Source organism: Saccostrea cucullata, unplaced genomic scaffold (assembly GCF_032062105.1).
Source record: "Saccostrea cucullata isolate Sc308-1 unplaced genomic scaffold, CSIRO_AGI_Scuc_v1 ctg16572, whole genome shotgun sequence".
Lineage (NCBI taxonomy): Eukaryota > Metazoa > Mollusca > Bivalvia > Ostreida > Ostreidae > Saccostrea > Saccostrea cuccullata.
In genome coordinates this window covers 1-23,334 of record NW_026928950.1, presented here as the reverse complement: position 1 = coordinate 23,334, position 23,334 = coordinate 1, and the positions used below count along the sequence as shown (strand labels likewise).

The 23,334-nt window shown below is 34.3% G+C and overlaps 2 protein-coding genes and 1 long non-coding RNA gene across 4 annotated transcripts; all 3 read left to right on the top strand.

Annotated features, from left to right (window-relative positions):
• Nucleotides 1-14: 14 nt before the first annotated feature.
• Nucleotides 15-7,276, top strand: LOC134279376 (uncharacterized). The gene is made up of 3 exons (XM_062761774.1): nucleotides 15-162; nucleotides 507-6,722; nucleotides 6,759-7,276. The coding sequence occupies exon 2, from the start codon at nucleotides 671-673 to the stop codon at nucleotides 6,689-6,691; it is 6,021 nt and encodes a 2,006-aa protein (XP_062617758.1). The 5' UTR covers nucleotides 15-162; nucleotides 507-670; the 3' UTR covers nucleotides 6,692-6,722; nucleotides 6,759-7,276.
• A 7,124-nt stretch (nucleotides 7,277-14,400) lies between these two features.
• Nucleotides 14,401-19,123, top strand: LOC134279373 (uncharacterized). Of its 2 annotated transcripts, none has more exons than XM_062761770.1 (6): nucleotides 14,401-14,615; nucleotides 14,708-14,757; nucleotides 16,787-16,918; nucleotides 17,549-17,759; nucleotides 17,923-17,954; nucleotides 18,094-19,123. In XM_062761770.1, exons 1-6 carry the CDS (start codon nucleotides 14,407-14,409, stop codon nucleotides 18,498-18,500), a joined length of 1,041 nt encoding a protein of 346 aa, XP_062617754.1. In that variant the 5' UTR covers nucleotides 14,401-14,406; the 3' UTR covers nucleotides 18,501-19,123. The 2 variants fall into 2 exon arrangements, with proteins under 2 accessions (XP_062617754.1, XP_062617753.1); XM_062761769.1 differs by having other exon boundaries at nucleotides 17,534-17,759.
• Nucleotides 19,124-19,576: 453 nt separating this feature from the next.
• Nucleotides 19,577-20,557, top strand: LOC134279372 (uncharacterized). Its single transcript, XR_009994618.1, has 3 exons — nucleotides 19,577-19,942; nucleotides 20,146-20,210; nucleotides 20,469-20,557. It is a non-coding gene; the product is annotated as an uncharacterized LOC134279372 (long non-coding RNA).
• Nucleotides 20,558-23,334: the final 2,777 nt, after the last annotated feature.

Below are 23,334 nucleotides of genomic sequence, written 5' to 3'. Positions count from 1 at the left end.
TTTCTACATGTGCTGTTATCAGAAATATTTTATGTACGACTTGTCTATTTTGTGGAACTCTTTTGTGTTATTTCGTTTTCATTACGCGGGTTTTCAACCTGCTCTGGTTTGCCAGTTTTTGCCATTATTAATTATTTTCATTGATCCTAGTCAGCTCAAAATGTAAGTTTATTGATGTAAATTGTTTATCTAACAAAGATGTAATTAGCAAGATTTGTTTTTATTAGAGAAATATGAATTTAATTGTACACAGTTTTCTATACATATGACTCGATCTATGGCTGCCATTTTTGAACCTAATTTTGATTGATTTGTGTATATTGGTAAATCGGTAATTGTAATCATTTAAACCTAGTCTAAATTCTTTAAACTTTATTGTACTACAGAAATATGTTGAAATGGTTTCCCTTTATATATCACAATGTGAATTTGAGATCAGTTCATATGTGCTATGTTTACATGCATTCAGTGATTGTGTGTACATCAATCTTTCTTGTATTTTTTAGCTTTTTACCATCGTCTTTACACATCATCGCATCACATATCATCTGCTTCATCATCAATAAATGATCAGAAATTTATACTTTGGTGTATTGGTTAGCTATACTGTTGATCCAACAGTACAGTAAAAAGATTTATATGACCCACGGATCTTCACAACACAGTCATCATGGCAGACAAACAGGAAGAATCAGAGAAGCGTTTACATGTTCCAACGGAGAAGGGTTTAGCGGTATTCGAAGCTAAGTGTGTTGATTATAAGAAACGTATTGACAAGTTATGGAGCACAGTTGAAGACATTATTCTTAGTATACAAGGAAGTGACAAAACCATAAAAACATTACGCAAATTTGATGCTGATATTCGTGCAGCCTTTGAACCATATGTCCGTTATGCTGATGAGTACAGAGATTTCCTCATACGTACGAACAGTGAGGCCTCCAAACATGAAGAGACAAGATTTACGGGAACTTTTGTGAAAGCGAAACAGATTGTTGAAAATTCATTGGAGCAAATAAAGACTTTGCGACTAGACTTGGTGGAAACCGCTTCCCATATATCTGGTGCAAGTTCAGGAAAGAGAAAACAGAAATTAGAATTCTTAAAGAAAGAAGCAGAACTTCAGAAGGAAAAGTTGAAATTAGAAGAAGAGGAAATCACTCGGAAAGCTGAAGTGCATAGGAAGAAACAGGAATTAGACATTAATCTGAAACTTTTGAAAGAGGAAAATGTGGTCATGGACGAGGAGTCTGAAGGTTCTTTTTCATTGGATATAGAGTCTGAAAGCAAAGATGAACAGGTACGAAGATATGTCGAAAGTCTGAATTTCCGTGAAAATGATGTTGTGAGTTCAAACTTACATACTCCTGTTCCGGACAAAACTATACCCATTCCAACGCCTTTCCGACCAATACAGAGTTATACGAACCGTGTTCTACCTTCAGCTAGTGCACCAGTTTTCCATCCTGCGGAACCAACATCTGCCATTCCTCCTACTCAGTTTGATTCTGTTCCCATAGCTCAACAGTTTCCTAACAACCCTGCGTCCGAAAACGCACTATCAGATCTGACATTGTTTATGATGCGAAAACAGCTTGTACCTGAGAGACTGTCAACATTCGATGACAAGGCAGAATCGTATAATTCGTGGAAGTGTTCATTTCTCAACATTATGAGTGAAATCAAGGTTTCAAAGCATGAAGAACTTGATCTTCTTATCAACAGACTGTCTGGAAAATCTAAAGAGGTAGCAAGCAGCATTAGGAACGCCAATCCTGGAGAAGTGAACCGTGCAGTGAAATTGATATGGGAACGTTTAGATGAAATGTTCGGGAGACCAGAAATGATTGAGTCATCTCTTCGATTACAGCTGGAAAACTTTCGTCAGATTGCTCCTAGTGAAAACAGTAGACTCTATGACTTATTGAACATTTTGATAAAAGTAGAATCATTGAAAGCTAATCCACAGTTTTCAACCAGCTTAGCTTATTTTGACTCGTCAGCAGGGGTTAACCCCATATTGCAGAAGTTACCATACCATCTGCAGGAGAAGTGGATCTCAAGAGCGTCCATTTACAAAAGAGACAATACTGTACATTTTCCACCATTTTCCTTTTTTGTACAGTTCATAAAGGAAATGTGTGCTATTAGAAACGATCCTGCATTTATGTTCAACAGATCAGTGACTTCAAGTAATAGAAATGTTACCAAGATGCCAGCCCCACGGGCTCCTGGTGTACATGCTCGTAGAACGGACGTGAACGAAAATGCAAGATCAAACTACAATCGCTGTCCATATCATAAGGCGGACCATAGCATACATGAATGTAATGGATTTCGTGCTAAGCCACTTACGGAGCGCAAGAACTTTCTACAGAGTAGACGCATTTGTACTAGATGTTGTACCTTTAAACACTTACCTAAAGACTGCACCGTCAACATTCAGTGTAGAACGTGTGGTAGTCATTCTCATGCTACAGCCTTACACCCAGAAAGATCCTATGTACAAAGAGGAAGTGTTCACGGCGGGGAGGCTAACCGTCAGCAATCAGAAGCATCTTCACAATCTACGCAATCTGCTAGACCGGTGGCGGCGACAACTGATAGCATATCTACTACACCCTTTACAACTGACAGAGTGTCAACTTCATGCACACAGTTCTGCGGTGAAGGGTATAAAGGTCGTTCATGCAGCAAAACCTTACTTGTGGATGTGTTTCACTCAGACTTTCCAAACTCTACAGTACGTTTGTACGCAATACTGGATGACCAAAGTAATCGATCTCTCGCATCACCTGACCTATTTGATGTCATGAACATTACAAGTGAACCCACCAAATACACACTCACGTCATGTTCTGGAAACACAGTGAGATATGGTAGGAGAGCTCATGGCTTTATGGTTCGATCCGTTGATGGTTCAGTTATTTACGAGCTGCCTTCCCTTATAGAGTGTGATGATTTACCCAATGAACTGTCGGAAGTACCCACACCAGATGTGGCTAAGTCCTTTGACCATCTACGAGATATTTCATCTCTCATCCCCGAGTTTGATCCAAACTCCAAGATTCAGTTACTTATTGGAAGAGACCTACCTGAAGCTCATCATATTAAACAACAGATTGTGGGTCCGAAAGGCACACCATATGCCTTAGAACTAGGGCTTGGCTGGGTAATTATCGGTGAGGTCTGTTTAGGAAAGATCCATCCTCGTGACTCTGTATGTGTGAATAAAGTGTCAATTCTTGGTAACGGAAGTGCAACCTGCAATGAACCTTGTCAAAACTACCTGCATGTCAAGGATCATATATCGACATCTACAAGCGCACTGAGTGATCGTGATTTTCGTGGTGACAATGTATTCACCAAGACTTTACGAGATGACGAAGTTGGCCTATCAGTTGAAGATCGTGTCTTCTTACAGCTAATGGACACATCATTTAGGAAGGATGAGGAAGGGTTTTGGACGGCACCTCTACCTTTTAGACAACTTCCTGATTACTTACCAAACAACAAACCCCAAGCTTACCGTCGTGCTCAAATACTTCACTGTAGTTTGCAGAAGGATCCCTTGAAAAAAGAACAATTTGTAACATTTATGCGTAAAGTACTAGACAGTGGAGCTGCGGAAGAAGCACCTTCTTCCTCGGAATCAGATGGCCCTTGCTGGTATCTACCCTTGTTTGGCGTACAAAATCCGAAAAAACCAGGACAAGTCAGAGGAGTGTTTGATTCGTCGGCGGTCTTTGAAGGGACGTCCTTAAATGGCATGCTTATGTCTGGTCCAGATATGGTGAACAGCTTATTGGGGATTCTTCTACGGTTCAGAAAGGATGAAGTCGCAATGACTGCTGATATTGAGCAGATGTTTTATCGATTCAGAGTCAATGAGAAACATCGCAACTTCCTCAGATTTTATTGGTATAGGAACAACAACCCGGATGACATTCTCATAGAATACAAAATGACAGCCCATGTATTCGGGAACAGCCCATCTCCAGCCATAGCTACCTATGGCCTTCGTAAAACTGTGGAGAATGCTGACTTAGATGTGAAGGACTTTGTTAATCGCAATTTTTATGTAGACGACGGGCTAATTTCACTACCTTCCGAGTCTGATGCCATCAGTCTTATGAAACGCACACAGGCTACAATGCAGAGTGAAGGCAAGTTGAGACTCCACAAAATTACCTCAAATAAAAGAACTGTCCTCGATGCATTTGATCCAAGTGACCATGGCGAAAATCTGAAAGAAATAGACAGTGATGACACAGTACACAGAAGTCTTGGATTGTGCTGGAGTCTGAATGACGACACGTTCCGATTCACTATCCCAGCGGAAGAGAAGCCATTCACACGTCGTGGCCTCCTATCACATGTAAACAGTTTATTTGACCCCTTAGGATTTATCGCTCCGATAACCTTAAGTGGAAAGATCCTCCTTAGAGAAGTGACCTCTACAGGAGCCGACTGGGATGAACCTTTACAATCGGACCATCTTCAAAAATGGACGGAGTGGATATCATCTCTTCAGATCCTGAAAGGTGTCACCATTCCACGAATGTTATCACATGTATCCATTAGCATAGCAAAGACTGTAGAAGTACACATATTTTGTGACGCCTCGGAAAAGGCGATAGCAGCATCAGCATACCTGAAAGTGACAGACAATGATGGACATTCAAGTGTGAGATTCTTGATGGGAAAGGGAAAGTTAGCGCCATCTAGAGGACATACCATCCCTCGCCTAGAACTCTGTGCTGCAGTTTTAGCGACAGAAATAGCACAGATAATATCTATACAACTGGATATTCCATTGGAGTGTATGTGTTACTACAGTGACAGTAGAGTGGTCCTTGGATATGTCAGCAATCGTACTCGCCGCTTCTATTCCTATGTGAGTAATCGTGTTGACCGCATCCTCAAAATCTCAAGTGCCGACCAATGGAATTACATTTCTACAGATAGAAATCCTGCTGACTCTTGCACTAGGAGCATCTCTTGCAATACAGATATTATGCAACTTCCATGGATCGTTGGACCACAGTGGCTCTGTGAAGCAAAGAGGACAGATGATGATAGTGAAAGTTTTTCACTCATAGAACCTGACAGTGATGTTGAGGTTAGACCACTGATGACAAAAATCAGCACTGGACCTTACTTACCCAGTCAACTCGGAACAGAGCGATTTGAGCGATTTTCCAGCTGGAAGTCTTTGATTCGTGCAGTTATGAGTCTTCAGAAACTTGCTAGGAAACTACAGACTTCCAAGAATTCTCAGCAAGACACTGAATCTACATCTCACATTGATGAATTGATGAAAGCAGAGTGTTTAGTTCTCAGAGAACTTCAAAAAGAACATTTTCAAAGAGACATTGAATTCATTATGGATGAGAAGCCATTACCCAGAGATAGCAAGATTGCGCAGTTGTCACCCTTCCTTGATAAAAGTGGACTCCTTCGTGTTGGCGGTAGGATCAATGCAGCAGCCAATCAAATACCTGCTAAGGAAGTAAATCCCATCATATTACCGAAAGGAAGTCATATAACATGTTTGATTATACGGGATTTCCATGAGAAAACCAAACATCAAGGAAGGCTTTTCACTGAGGGTGCAGTTCGCACAGGAGGTTATTGGGTCATTGGAGCTAAACGAGTGATATCTTCCCTCATACACAAGTGCGTAACCTGCCGTAAGTTGAGACGCTACAGAGAAACTCAGAAAATGGCTGATGTGCCAGCAGAGAGATTAATTCCAGGTCCACCTTTCACTTCTATTGGTATCGACGCCTTTGGACCCTGGGAAATTGTAACTCGTAAAACTCGAGGAGGCGCTGCCAACAGTAAACGTTGGGCAATCCTATTTACATGTTTAGTATCAAGAGCCTTGCATATCGAGGTCATTGAGGAGATGTCGAGTTCCTCCTTCATCAATGCCTTACGACGTTTCTTAGCAATACGAGGCCCAGTGAAATCGATACGTTCTGATCGAGGCACAAATTTCATAGGAGCTGCCGAAGAAATGAAAGTCAACACAATAAGAGTAGAAAAAGGACCAGTTCAGGAGTTCTTAGAGACATCAGGAATTACTTGGAAATTCAACGTACCACATGCATCCCATATGGGGGGTATATGGGAGAGAATCATCGGGATCACAAGAAGAATTCTGGATTCTATGTTACTGGAATCACGTTTCAAACCTCTAACACATGAAGTACTGGGGACCTTTATGTGTGAAGTCTGTGCTATAATTAACTCGCGTCCCATCACGCCAATATCCACAGATCCGGAGGAACCTCTTGTTATCAACCCATCTATGATCCTTACAGGAAAGGTCGATTTCTTACCTGTGATATCCCATTCCTTGGATATCAAAGATGTTCATCGTGCGCAGTGGAAGCATGCCCAAGTGTTAGCTGACATATTTTGGCAATATTGGAAAAGAGAGTACTTAAAGACACTGCAGTCGCGACGTATATGGAAGGACAGACAGCCAAATGTGAAACCGGGTGATGTTGTGATAGTTAAGGACTCTGCAGTGCACCGAAACTACTGGCCGATGGGTATTGTTGAAAAAACATTCGCAAGCGATGACGGTTTAGTACGAAAGGTTCAGATCCGAGTGATTCGTGATGGCAAACCTGCATTTTTCATGAGACCTGTACATGAATTAGTTGTGCTGTTAGATTGAATTATTATACTGTATTCGATCATGATGTTTAGTTTTTGATGTTTAGTTTATTTGATCAAATATTTAGTAGTGGTATTTTATACCAGACGGGGAGTGTGCTGTTATCAGAAATATTTTATGTACGACTTGTCTATTTTGTGGAACTCTTTTGTGTTATTTCGTTTTCATTACGCGGGTTTTCAACCTGCTCTGGTTTGCCAGTTTTTGCCATTATTAATTATTTTCATTGATCCTAGTCAGCTCAAAATGTAAGTTTATTGATGTAAATTGTTTATCTAACAAAGATGTAATTAGCAAGATTTGTTTTTATTAGAGAAATATGAATTTAATTGTACACAGTTTTCTATACATATGACTCGATCTATGGCTGCCATTTTTGAACCTAATTTTGATTGATTTGTGTATATTGGTAAATCGGTAATTGTAATCATTTAAACCTAGTCTAAATTCTTTAAACTTTATTGTACTACAGAAATATGTTGAAATGGTTTCCCTTTTTATATCATAATGTGTGTTTGAGATCAGTTCATATGTGCTATGTTACATGCATTCAGTGATTGTGTATACATCAAGTTTTCTTGTATTTTGTAGCTTTTTACCATCGTCTTTACAAATCATCGCATCACATATCATCCACAATAACTGCTTCATCTTCAATAAATGATCAGAAATTGATATTGGTGTATTGGTTAGCTATACTGTTGATCCAACAGTACACTACATTTTTCTCTTTTTAAATCAAATATATAGTTAAATGATCATGTAGTGTAACAAACCTTTTATAAAGGAAGAAAAAACCCTCAACGTTTTCTTTGCCTTGCTCTTTTACTTCCAGCTGTTTTTGATGTAATAGAGTGCTTTGATGCAAAGGAAATAGGTAATGTAAACGATTTAGTAGGCTTTAACATTAATTACATTAACATTAATAAATGGTAATGAAAAAATTATAAATGTCCATGGTTTAGAAAATGATGAACAATGAGTACATAAGTACAAATGCATTTGGCGAGTTTTGAAGAATTTGAAAAACTTTGTTTTAGCTTAGTTTATAAATATATTTCATTTGCGTCATAATACAAAATACCTGTTTTCCGTAGGTAATAAGGCAAATGTGCAGTTTTGTTTATAATTGATCGTGATTTCAAAAATTGTAAGGAATGATACATGTACAGTGAAACTATTCAAATCATACGAATTTTAGTAACACGTCTCAAGTTATTCGCCAAAGACTTTGTTCTCAGACGGTCACATCCTGATGAACAGAAACTCTCAATAAACTAAAGCGACGGAAAATGCATAAAAATTTATTTATGATATTATATTTCCACTTGAACGTTAATTTAAAAATATGCTTAATTTGAAGCCATTTTTGAGGAAAAATTATCTAATTGTCTACATTAAAATCAAATTAAATTATATGGAATGAAGCTTATTTTAACCAATGTTATACCATGTGCGCTGTTTACAAAACGTAAACTGCCCCAGGTTATTACTGTTCTATTCTATGAATAATCTGAATTTGTTACAGAAAGTGTAACATTCTAATAACCTTTAATAAAATTATACGGAAAAATTCACTCATGGATTAGAAAATGAACTATGGTACTCAGATGCTCAGATGCTTTACGGACAAGTCAAGCATAAACGTTTACATGATAAAACCAAAATGTTTCTAAATGTCTTCCGATACTGTTCTTCAACAGCCAATATGGAAAAAATTGTAACTTTGTTTATAGAGGAAATACATTATGTTTTAAAAACTGGATAGCCAGTGCTATTTTACATGTTAAAGATCTATTTGACGATGATGGTTATTTCAAATCTTTGTTAGAATTTTTCAATTGTATAAAAAACAAGTCAAACCGGTTGTGTGAATTTAAAATTCTTACTTCTGTTGTCTCTTCTACAAAGGATATGTTAATGTCATAGATTAAAGATGTAGCTTTTTCTATGACAATCTTGTACACAGAAATTTTTGCAAACCATGTTACACTGTATCAAAAAGTTTTAAGCAAAGAATCAGTGTTGAACATTCAGAATGGAAAATATATATCAATGAAAGTTATATGACAACCCGATAAACAGCTTACAGGATTCAACCACAAACGTTTAAACAATACTCTTTGTAACAATTCCTACCTCAGTAAATGAAAAAAAGAAACAAGTAGTCTTTGCAAATTATGCAACGTGAACGAAACTTTAAAAATCCCATGTTGAATGTAGAAATGTTATTAATTTATGGAAAAGATTAAGTTTTTACCTGAAAGTAGATATCAAATGGAAACATGTAATCATTGGATTAAGCTCTGGGCGCAATAGAAAAATTGTATCACAAAACGCTTTCATCTCTTATATTGCCAATAGAATTAACAAAAAGGATATGGAGATAACGAACAGTATTCAATATAAAAATTCATAAAACAATACTAAATTGTAGCAGAGCAAACACATACCTCCAAAACATCAGAGGTGGGATCAGGTGCCATGGAGAAGTAAGAATCCCCTGCTGACCAGTCACAGCCGATGTGTGCTCCTTGTCAAGTTCAGGAAATAGAGGAAAAATCCGTCGTCAATTCAGTGTATAAATAATGGACTAACAATAAGTATGAAAAAAGTCAGTCAGCATTTATCTCAATGATAAATTGAATTTGCTGACAAGGTCATTGTTTCCACCATAGAATTAACGAAATGATGACTTTAAACGAGACTGCTGATATTCTTGTTTCATCAACTTGCTTGTTAATAATTTACCTTGTTTTAGAAAGAATTCGTACGTAGAGAGTGCTCATGCGTATCGAATCAACTATGATAGATAGACTCCGTATGCAGGTAATGAAAGTATATTGCTGCATAAGTAAGGGAAATTAACGATAGAGAAGTTAAAGTCATCACGTTTATGATATAGCTTGGTTGTTAGATTACCATTAACGTATTTTTCAACTTAAATATCCAAATATGAAACAGATGTGTCAGACTCTGTGGTATCTTTTATCTCAAACTCACCATGATATATGTATCGATGTAGGAATGGAATTGACTATTGTTAATTGACAATACGTAGTTGATATATCTAAATGTCGAGTTAAAGGCCACAGCAAGTGTTTTCGTCTTTTCGCGCATTATATTTTGCATAAATTCTGCTTCATATGAATATAAAAATAGATTGCTGGAGTACTTGGTCTCCAAAAACCATATAGATATTTTCAATCAGAAAGTCAAGCATCTTTGGTCAACTTCAGCGTACTTGTGTGTGCAATCAGAATCTGTTTTAACAAAATAATTTTGCAAATGAACAATGACCAGGTAAGTAAATTTTCGAGTTAAATTTTTATTAAAAAAGCAGCTGTCAATGAAATAAAAAAGACTGGACTTTCATTGATCCTGGGGAATGGTTGTGTATAAAATTGAAAAAAAAAGTCGTAAGTTTTTAAGCTATTGATTTTTTTTTAAATTCTTGTGATTTCAAATTGTCCAAAAATTCTTTGGAATGTTTGGGTATCCACATCTGATTCACACCACCTCTTGAATATATTGTTGCGCAGTACTCTTGAAGATTTTTTCAATACTAATGTATTGCAACGTATATTTGTTTGTAAGGATGTTTATGAAGTTTCGAAATCCAATGCATATAGGGTAGTTCAAATTCATTTTGGCTCTGTGGGATATGTAAAACATCTAAAACTGACATATGATTTTGAAGAATTTCTTCCTTAGAAAAGGAAGTATGATTATAAGTAGGATTACCAGTTGTAGAATTAAATCCAAGTTCCTCTAAAATACAACTTATATAATGAGCCTTTCAAACGAAGACATTGTTGTTTTATAAGATATAAGATGTACTGTCGACCACATTCCATATTCCCATTAATAAGTTTATTTTACAGGACACAGAAACAAAACAATACTGTTCAAATAAAATCTCTGGTGTTTAACAAACTCATAAAAACTCTATAACTGGAGTCTTATCCAGAAATTAAATTACTTATGTGCAAATGTAATTCTCTTAGACCCACGTTTAATCCCAAACTGGTAAGAAGCCAGTTATCATGAAAATCTACAATAATAATGTACTGTTAAATACATATTATTCAATCACTGAATAAAGTTTTCCCCCACACCACTTATAACTATCGAAATATTTAACCTAAAAGAACTTAATTAAACAGACACCTTGATACTGTAGTGTAATCTACTGGCTGTAGGCTGCAACTCTTGTTCTAACTATATATACGTCATGAAATACTACGAAATGACGTAAAATACGATAACCAATCAGCAACATCGCCCACAATTAATTAAATAAATGCAGCGAAAGAGAAAACATACCTGGTAACAATTTACCTAATAATCGTTAAACAAACACCGTTTTAACTATGTGATCATGTATACATGATCAATCGATTCATTTGTTAAAAGAAGATTACATTTTCAATTAAAGAAAATCAAAAGATTTAACCAATCATATTCATTTTTTTAAACAATCCGTCTTTAATCTGAAGAGATATAGAAGTATTGTGAAACATATGTAGATGACAGTTTTCAGACCAAAAGTCCATAAAACAATACAAAACAGGAGCAGAGCAAACACGGACCTCCAAAACATCAGAGGTGGGATCAGGTGCCTCAGAGGAGGAAGCATTCCCTGCTGACTGGTCACACCGGCCGTGTGCGCTTTCTCATGGTTGGGAAATATTTTTGTTTCTTTTAATTTGTTTGTCAATAAATTATCTCATTTAAATGAAATTATAAGAAGAGCATGATCTTGCCTCAAGTGCTCTAATTAACTGAGAGATATAAGAAGATAAGGTTATATTGCTGCATGATGAAACATACAGAGATAAAGAACAGTATTCAAGATCAAAAGGCAATAAACAATACAAAATAGGAGCAAAGCAAACACGGACCTTTTAAACATCAAATGAGGGATCAAGTTCTATGAGGAATTAGCATCCCCTGCCGACCAGTCACATCCGGCTTTGCTCCGTGTCATGATCTGGAAATAACGGAAAAATCCGTCGTCAGTTTAGTTAAGTGAAGATTATCATTGACGGTTTTTCCTAGCGAAATATCCAAATATGAAACAAAAGCCTCAGACTCTGCTGTATTTTTATATCATGCTCACTGTGATACATCGTGTGGACATATGAATGGGCATATTTATCGTTAATTGATAATACGTCGTCAGTCTCTCTTGCAAACTCTCTCTACACTGCACACTTAAGAGTTCTGACTCTGTGGTATATACAGATAACTCTCGATACCTCGAAATCCGCGGGACCGAGGAAAAACTTCGAGTGATCAAGAGTTTGAGTTTCCAAGAGTCCGGAATTTTTCAAGTTTGTTTGGCTGGTTTTAAAATTAGTCTTGCCGGATGTAATGATTTTCATGCAGTGCTAACTTTACACACGTGAGTTTTATAAAACAGCGATATGATTTCGTATTTTAGATGAATATTTATTAATCTGAGTACAGCTTAAAATGGACAGCGTCATTTTATGCTTATTTTTTTTCTTTATAATGCGGACATCATACTACGTATTCGTTATATGAAAACGACATTTAACAGCGCCGCGTGGTACATAAGATAACATGTAATTACATAGTACTTAATCTGCAATTTCAATTTCTCAGTGACACTGCGTTTCTAAATTTCAGTCAATGATAACTATTTTAATAGCATATGGGCAAAAAAGATTGATCATAATAAATCAATTATCACTTTGCAGAATAAGTGTCACCTGTAAATACACCCCGTTTATCGAGACCCGCGTCTTCTGCCTGGAGCCATTAAATGTCCAGGTAAAGTTACTAATTATGTAACTTGTATACACATAACCACTTCGGGGTATTAAGGGTTAATTTCAATAGAATATGCATAATGGGACTGCATTTCGACTTCGAGGGATCAAGGGTTTCGAGAGATCAAGAGTTCGAGAAATTAAGAGTTAATTTGCTTAGTTATATAGGTGAAAAAATCGGGACCGGAGACTCACTTCGAGCGTCAAGAACTTTGAGAGATCGAAGTTCAAGCTATCAAGAGTTATCTGTATCTGCATTTTGATCTGCCCTTTGATCTAAATTCCAAGAAAAAGAGATTTACAGTAAATTGATTAATTAAATTGTAACGAATTCAAGTATCCTTAACATTTTGAAAGGCCAAAATAAAGAATTTGAGGGGATTAGACGAGTCGTATGCCCACACGGAATTTTCACTCTGTTTAGCATATCGGACATTTCATAGTTGTACGATTTACCTAAACATTTAAACATTTTACATTACTGTACAGTATCTTTAACATGAAATGCTTCTCATACTGCATGATTATTGTTCTATCAAATATGTTTTCAGGGGTTGGGAGATGGTACGCTTTAGCTTTCCTTTTTAACCGTTTTTGCATACGGAACAGCCATATCTTGCTTGTCTACCCATGCTTGTTTACAATTTAATCGTGTAATATAGTCTTGAACTGAATGCATTCAAAATATTATATATCTTTAAATATATTTATTGATCGTAAATAAATTCATTATTTTTATTAATTTCGTTTTGTGTGAAAAAATTATATTCTATCTAAATTTAAATCTGAACTCAAAAATATCGTGATTCGAACACTCGCAACAAATATCTGGTTGCTTCAACACCGCTGCTATGACCACTCAGCCACGAAGTAGCATATCCATTGCCCTTTAAATAACAAACAGTTCTATATGTATAGCAAACACACAATAAGACTAGGAGTTTTTGAGAATATGTTCCGACATTAAAGTAGGAATACTAACTTTTTTACATAGAGTTGGTCTTCGTACCATTTTTTTTAAATAGTGAGAGGTACATTCTTCCATACTCTTTCAATATTTGTTTACAAAAAAATTGGTACGAAGACCCACTCTATATAAAAAAAAACACAGTTTTAACATTCAATTTCTATCATTTTCACAGTATTGAATAGCCTGTTACCTACCACTTTGATGGGTTAATTACAATAAATTTCTATGTCATTTGATTCAGGTTTCATCTTTACTGTATCTTTTCTGCTTATGGTTATAAATAACTCCAAATTTTAACATCAAGTGGAATTTGTAACAATTTTTAATTGATATTTTACCTGCCCTTGCGTTGGCATATGAATAACCTAATCCCCGAAGATTCTTTACCTTTTTTAGACAGAGCCATTTCAATTGACAATGTGGATGCTTCGTGATAAAAATCATTTTTATTAATACCTGTTCTCAAATGGATGAATGGTGTAACATTCCTTTGCCTTTTTCTAAATATGGATTTTCCATTTGAATACAATTTTTTATGGTTTTAATTGGAGATATAATTGAAATACATTGAAATATTTTGCCTTACTCGACAAATAGTTCTATGAAGGATGATTTACCCAAAAAAAAATCTTCATGAGAAGAGGAGAATATTTGATCTGGCGTTCTAATTTAAATATATGCATGTCAACACTCGATTGAAATTGAGTTTGAATGCAGAACAACAATTATATAGATAGCTGAATACTTATTGATCATGGATAAATAAAGGTTATTACGTATAATTACTAGACTAAGTATACTTAATAAACTCATTTCATACGGAACATGTTTTCGAAAAAGTGTTCGAGTGAAATAAAGTGCAATTTGTGTAGAGCAAAATCTCTCTTTGCTAAAATATGTTTCAATTTAATGTTTTCAGGATACATGCCATTGAAATATTTATATTAATGAATACTTCAACTGCATCAACTGAAGAGGGAAAACATTTTTTCCTGGTCTCTAGAAATATAAATCTATCATTAATTAGGATTTACAAGGAAGCAGTGACTGAAAAAGGTTTGCCAAAATTGAAAATGGACGTTCTGTTTTTTGTTATTTTCCTCTGTGTGGTCCATCTGGCTGTCACAAACGACCCAAACATGTCAAACATGTGTGGGTACGGAAATCTATTTTTATAAGATTCGTTTAAAATGCGTTTTAAAATAGCCGGATATTCAAAAGGAATATTTAAGCTAATTACTTTTTCAGTACTGGCATTTGCTGCTCTGGTTATTTCTTCAAAGACAACATATGCACAGGTAACATTTAGGTCTTAAAATAATTAATAGAAATATCATGTTGTCTAAATAAATTTATGTGAAACAGATAATTATTACATAATTACATAATTGATAATGAAAAACTAGTAAAAACATCTATCAATTTTTATTGTTTCGCATATATATATATATAGATATATTTTCTTGGTAGATAATTCTTTAAGTATGACTCATCTTAAATATTAAATTTAATATATGTTTATTTAAATGATTTAAATCGGACAGTCCATGATTGTAATAAGAGAAAAGCTCTTTTGAGGTAGTGTTTCTTGTTGTCGTATCTGAGTTTAAATAAATATTTACTCATCAGAAAAACCCGAAAACATTTTATTTTGTTACATTATAGGTCACCTGAGTAAAGGCAGGTGATCTATTGCTAACTGTTTTTGTCCGTCGTCGTCCGTCGTGTGTTAACATTTGAAAACTTTAAGCGTCTTCTCTGCAACCGCTCAACTAATTTCAACCAATTTTAAAACAAAGCATCGATTGATGAAGGGGAACAAAATTTTTGAGTTTTATTGTCCCTGTAAAATTAATGCAATCTTTTAAAAATCTTGTTCTTTACTTGTGGACATCAAGCAGTCACACTGTTGGCATGACTCTTACCAGCATTGAGTCCCCTACCAAAATTGTGAAATTCATGACCCCAGGGTCAGGGGTTTCAGTGCTAGGACAGTGCTATATAAATCATATTGTGAAATGTATCATTTCTTTGAAAATCTTCTCTGCTCCTGGGATTTAAATAATATACATGTAACCCAGTACATATTTATGTTGAATAAGGCTGCCTCTTCCAATATTGTAAATTTCATGTCCCCAGGATCAGGGGTTCTGGTGTAAGGGCGGGGATCTATTGATTAAATAGAAAAAATGCATAATTTTTTTTCTCTACTCATAAACATAAAATAAACTAACAAAGTACAAAGTCATAATGAACAAGAATGTATCTTCCAAAATCATGAATTTCATGGCTCCTGGGTCAGGGTTTCTGGTGTTTGGGCGGTGCTACATGTATATTGAAAATATAGCAAAAAAGCATTTATTCTTTAAAAATGTTCTACTATGCTCATGGATATTAAATAAACTTAAACCAATTACATATTAGTTTAAAATTATGTTGAATAAGACTTCCTCTTCTAAAATTGTGAATTTTATGGCCCCTGGGACAGGGGTTCTTGTGTTAGGGCAGGGCTCTATTAAATATTTCGTGAAAATGCATAAAATCTTTAAAACATTATCCCATGCTCCTGGAAATTAAACCAATGAACTTCTAGTATGTGCATTGTTAAAATGAGGAAGGATGCTTCTTCCCAATTTGTGAATTTCAGGGCCACTCAGTCAGGGGTTTGGAGTTAGGGTGGTACTCCAATGATAATTTAGTGAAAATGCATGGATTTGAAAATATTTTCCTTTGCTCCTGGATATTATGCCAATGAAGTAAGTACATATTTATATATGATGATGAAAGGTTCCTCTTCCAACATGATTAATTTCAGGGCCCTTGGGTCAGGGGTACGGGGTGGGTGGGGTTCTTAGTCTAAAGAAAAAATAATGCTTTCAAATCTGCTGTTTGGTATCAACCAACCATTTATAATGAAATAGATTTTAAGATAAAATTTCCAAAATTTTGAAATGTGTGGCCCCAGGGTTAGTGGGCTAGAGTACACGACTGGTTATGAAGTGGAAATGCATTTTCTCTTTATTACTGTGATCTACCTATGTATATTAAGTAGCCTAAAGTAAGCATGCTAAATGTATAATTATGATAAACAATGGCACCTTTTTTCAAAATTGGGAATTGCTTGGCTTTTGGTTTAAAACACAAACCAAATTTAATTGTGTGAAAGTTGTTACATGATACTCAGGTGAACTATAAGGCCTGTAGGCCTATTGTTATTTTTTGCATATACTTAAATAAATACATCTTTTTATATTTTATCTAAAATATATTGATAAACAATGAAAATACAAAGCTGAAATGTATAAAATGTATGATTGCCATCGATAGAATGTCCTCCTGGGACTTACGGACACAACTGTAGTGAAGAATGTTCTGAAGGCCGTTATGGAAGAAAATGTAAAGAGAAATGTCCGGAAGAATGTGCACGCAGTTGTAACAAAATAACAGGGACATGTCTAGGTACTACAATATCCTAAACTAGAAAATTTATTGACTGATTGGCAAAGGTTATCACTTTTCACTTTTATATGTATGTATAAAAATGCATATTTTCATTTCTAGCTGTTTTCTCTGTGAAAGCTCTTTGGTGGAGTTGATTTATTGATAATTCTAATGGAATGTAAATTAGGAAATAAAATCGATAGGTAAGGGGCTAAGGAGGCTTAATACGCATGTAAATCCTATGCACGTCTGTCTTTGTGACTGACGCTAAGCATGTCAAATCTGCATTAAATCTCCTGCGGCTGTCTCAATTTGTTTTTGACGTCATAGGGCGAAAATTATTGAAATTGACATAAGAGCAATTCACATCGATTAGTCTACATATGAATAAACTAAATCTGTAATTATTTCAGAATTAAATGAAAATGCAATGAATCACTTTCTAATTGGGATAATATGCCAAGGGTATCAACGACAGTGGGAAACGTGGGATAACTTATGCATTCGCCCTTTATGCAAATTATCCCACATAATCGTTGATGCCCTGGTATACTATACTTACTAGAAAGATATTCCTTAAACAAATTAGGTACATTATAAATTGTCATATTATACAGTTTGTCATTTTTCAAGCAATCATCATTCAAGATAATGCTGAGAGTTACTCTGAAGAAACTCCACATTTGAAGAATATTAGCTTTATCGAGCCTGATACAAATACAAACAATACCAATATCAGTATTGAGAAAAAGATAGAGGACTTTCTGAAAGATAAGCTATGGATCATTGCTGGAACCTCTTGTCTTCTTGTTGTCATTTCATGCAGTTGTGTTGGACTTTTTTTCCTGTGTAAGGTTTGGTAAGTCTTTCATTGTATCCTTTTAAAACTCCGATGTGATAAACATCATCAATGTTTGCCATATCTAATAATATTTACATAAGAAATGTAGCAGATGTTGAAAATTTAAGACGTCGGTTTTCATATCGATATTTGACTCGTTTCTTTTCATTTTTTTTATCAGTAAAGGCAAACGGAAGACAAATGAGGCATTGGGTAAATTAATACTAGCATTAATACATTTAGAATGATGACATAATCGAATAAAATATAATTATCTTTATCGTACAATAAAGTTACAGTTATTTAGTCAAAGACAGAATGTTTCTCTATAAATAAGTTTCTTTTTTATCAGATTACGTTACACCATCCAACCAGAATCAACATTCTACGTATAGCGAAAGGTATGAAGACCTTGATAATAACACCTCAACCAACCCCATTCTACCCCCACGTGCTAAGAATTGTAAAGGAACTACATCCACCACAGATAAAAATTATACAGATAAACCGGAAGTAGTATACAGTAAACCAAAACCCAAGAAACGCTACAGTCTGGTCCGGAAGTTAAAGGTGTCTCAAGAATTAACATCCCCGGAAGAAGATTTTGACAGTGACGAGTTTGATGACTATACAGATACTAGTGGCGGTGTAGAAATTTCCGGAATCCCAATGAATCAGTCATTCAAAACTTTCCGATCATCAGGTATCAGCAAACAGAACAGAAAAAGGAAAAGCACCAACTATGGACGCATTTGGTAGATTGTATTCTAAATCGAATTTGCAAAACTTTCATTGTATTCTTTTTATACTTAAAAATAATTTGCCGATCTATTTATTTTAGTAAAATACAAACTGACACTTTTGTCTGAAATAATGACTCCAACTCTAATGGTCTATGTTCCCTCTGCTCCAGTGGACTTTTGCGAGAAATGCTGATTTTTACAGTTTTCGGTTTACTTTTCACTAGAACATTGAACGGAAATTCTTTTAAGATATAAATATTTATTTATGGATTACTTCAATAAACAAATAAGTTGCCCTTGAAGAAAACGACAACTAACCTACCCTAATCTTCCGGCCTTCACATCTTAATGCCCCTAACACCATACCTATGACTACTAAATAAGTTTTCTTATCTATTATCAATTCTGTTCGTCCGTACATGATACAGGTTTAATCATGTCTAATTTAATCGTAATCTATCAAAGTCAGCGCTTCTCGCAAAAGTCCAATAATATTTGTATTGTTTAATGGAAATTTGAGTTTGAATACTGTTTGTTGTCCCAATAAATATCATAATTCATCATAATTTAAAGTGATATAAGCATACTAAATATTATGAAAAATCACCTAAAATCAATAAAAGTCTTCTATAGATACTTACAGAACACAATAAAGAAAAAGGCAAAGGAGTTACCTCAAAAGTACTGTTGAAAAAATATATTTAATAAAATAAAGAAACAGCTTCCATCATTTCCAAGACCAAAATTCTTCCATTAAGATGCGTTCAAGTCGTCTGATTTATACAACATGACGAAGCGGAGAATATATGAACAAAGCATGCCAATCTCAGTCCAAATCAAAAATGTACAATGAAAAAGGTATTTGGTATCTCCCTAAATCAAAATGTTCCATGAATAAGTGTGTCTTTTCATATAATTAATCAAATGAATTATCCTTTAATTTCTAAATTTCAAAATTTTAAATATTTAGCCCAAAGATTGTCATAATCTTGGACAGAACTCATAAATGAAATGAAGCTAATCAGATGATCTTTTACATTGATTGCTTTAATTTCTTCATTTTCAAGTATATATAAGATCTCCCATTGTGATAGTATTGATTTTATATTGATTTTAATTTATTGTATTTTTCTTTCAGATGCCATTGAAAGTTATAAAATAACTTTCAATAATAAACTTGATTTAAAATAAATATGTTTTATTTAAACATTAAACATGTAAATAAACTTGTAACAACTTACTCTAATTAAAGTCTAGAAATCTCTAGAGCCCTAAACTTAAAACTTAACTTTTAACCTTGAATAAATACATAAGTAAAAATAGCCATTGGTCAATATTTTCCCGCCAAAACCTTTGACCCCCTTTGTCCTGTGTGTCCAGCTAATTACCTGCCCAGGAGCAGCCAAAGTGTATAGTTGTGTTTTTGTATTTTTGGAGAAATCTTTAAGACCACTGACAGTAAGTTGACTTTTTGACATTCCTATTTCATATTAATATTTTCCTATTAATTCCTGAATGAAAGAGGGATATTGAGAGATTTATTAAATTATATAAGTTTGTCAAAAGCTGATAAACTAGTTGATTTTAAACTTTGTAATAAATGTATTTTATGACACAAAGAATATAATATATAGTGTATGGATGTTATTTATAAATTGTAGATATTGATAATCCATAAGCCATACACACAATCATGTATTAGAGAGGGATTCATACCCATAGTCTGGTATGTTGCTATATGTACATTAAGCAAGTATATAATTGTAAATAGTCATTATATTCACTATTATGAAGTGAATAAGAGAAATATCATTTGTATATTTAAAGTCAAGAGGTATAACTCATTGATATGTGTCAATATTTAATATTTTATAATCTAATTAAATATACAATGTATAGTAATTATTTGATTATATGATGACAATAGATTCTGCTGTTATATGTGATATCAAATTGAGTAAATGTATTTTATATTATTTTGCAGAATCTGCTTTATGATGATGCATTTGGTATTTATGCAACTGTAATAAACATCATCACAGTGAAACATCTTGTTTTCAATTGCTGCTCCCGATTTGTACATGTAGTTGGATATGATTTTTATCCAACTCGTTGTGTGTTTTCTCCCATCGCTTATCCAACTATTTATATGTGTGTTTAACACACATCGAGTTGGATAAAAGTCGTATCCACGACAAATCATGGGAGATTATTTTTATTCCATGTTTAATTTTTCCCAACCAATGTTTTAAGCTGTTTTATATTGGACTCCACGGTATTATACTTCATCACGCTTACGCAAAAACCATTGTGACGTCATAACTGCACCTTATTGTGGGATATCACGAAATATCAAATGAGTCATATCCATGGGATAAAGGGGTATATAAACACTGGATAAATAAATTTATAAAACAAAGTGGAATCCTACATAAAACCAGTGTAACACATTAGTTGTGAAGTATTAAACATGGGATAAAAAGAATCTCCAATGATTTATAGTTGGATATGATTTTTTCATGTGTCGCTAAGGCTCGGGGATAACAAACACTTGTTCGATAAAAATCAAATCCAACTATAAACCATGGCAGATCCTAAATATCACCTATAATGAAGTGTCCAGTGGTTGAAGGAAAAATAACATTTGAGAGGATTTTGTACATGTTAAATGATAATTGTTATAAAAAGTCATTTTGGGAATATCTGTAGGAAATGAAGGTTGTAGACCTGAATCTTGAAATATACTGGAATGCAAAATCCCATTATATTTTATCATGATTAAGAACAATATTTATGTTAACAGCATCTATTCTTTTGCATGCACATTTATGCATAAGGAACCGACGAGTAGATCCAGAATTTATTATCTTCTGACACACATGGTATATAAAGAGCCTATATCAGGCAACATTCATAATCACAAAAACTTGCTTAAATCCTGGAATCTAGATATGAATTAGCTTTTGCTTTTCAGTTCATTTTTCTCTTTTTCCCCAATTATGACAATAAGCACACGGCTGGTGTGACCGGTCGGCAGGGAATGCTTACCGATCCATGGCACCAGATCATCTCTGATGTTTTTGAGGTCTGTGTTTGCTTTGCTCCTATCTTGTATTGTTTAATTGACTTTTGAGCTTGAATACAGTTCGTTTTCTCCCTTCATTTCATATCTATTTATAATTTTTGTGGCTTTCGAGATTGTTATCATTTTTAGAGTAAACCATAAATTTAAATTTTCAAACAAGACAGAATGTTGATTCCGATATTTATATGTATTTTATCTCTTATTCGACTATAATTAAGTAAACAATTTCATTGTATTTTCAAAGCATCATATAGATATAACATTCTGTAATATCATTTTAATTCGTAGGGGTTCTTGTTCCTTGGTGAGCACTTTGTTCTTGGTTCATGGGATAATAATTTGGAGGACAACTCGTATATTCACATGATCATTTTAATAAATATAAAGACAAAATATGCTCATTAGGGATGCAAATTCATGATACGAGTGACCCATGAAATACATTAACATTGGTTCACAACGAACAACGATGATTTCATAGTACGAGTGGTGATCAAAAAGTTCGCGAACTATCTCTTTATCTACAAAACCACTCAGATAAGAATGAAACTCGGTTAATACATAGCCATGCACAAGGTCTATAAATAGCTTATGTTGAATAAGATTTTCTCCTTGTTTGTGACCTCACAATGTAAAAATGACGTCACTATGTAGGTCACTTGTGCCGAAAAATGTATGTCTCAGTCGAACTTGTTCAACAAACGACTGTACAATTTATTGTATATCTTAGAAATCCCTCTTAAGTATCATATAATAAGAGTAAGAGCCACTTTGGGTCTTTTTTGGCCCTGAGAATTTCTGAAAAATCAAAACCGATCAGTTTAGGTTGCAAATGCACTTGGAGTGTTGGTGACCACGTATCTATTAATCATGACTTAATTTCCCATCTAGTCAATGCATTATGGCGTCATAAAATGCATCATATTTCTCATATTCTGTAAATTCCTTTAAAAATGACCTACAGTTAAAGCGTCGACCCAGGCACGTCACAGTACCTTTGACTGCCGCACAATTGAATACAATAACGACACAATTAAAATGACGTCAAATTGCGCTAAAACGTTACGCTGATTGTGCTCTAAAGACTGTGTTAGTTGAAAGCTGGCTCATGCTGGCATTTTTATTACTTACATGTTTTTAGAAATATAAATATTTTGATTAATAAACAAATTTGAAACATAATTTATTTTGAGGTAACAATTTCTTCTACAGATTTATCTATTCTTATTTTGTTTTATTTCAATTTGTGAGTTAGAAAGAAATCCCACTTCAACAAAAGTAAGCGATTTCAGTCTCTCTTCTCGAACATGTTGAAGTGTTTATGCTCACCATTTTTATTGAGTATAAAGAGAAAATGACTTAATTTTTAGAAACTAATACATATTACAATCGTTTGTTGATGTTATGTAAACCTATTGCAACTTATAAAATATCTAGTTGGATAAAATAAGTCTTATTTTTGTGTTTTGATATGCCCCCTTTTCACTGCAATAAAGACTACCTCCGATTTTCTTTTCATTTTTAATAGAGGGATGCAAATTGAATAATATACATTGTATGGTAAAATCAAAACATTTCACCATTTCAAATTTTTTAAATTAGTCAATTCCTTTTTTTATTGTGGAGTTTTAGCATATAATTGTGCATAAAAACACGAAAAATTGTCCATATCTTGAAAGTGCCCCCATTTGACTACAATAAAGGCAAGGCAACAAAATTTCATTTTAATTTTTCTTAGCATAATACATACAAATTTATTTCCAAA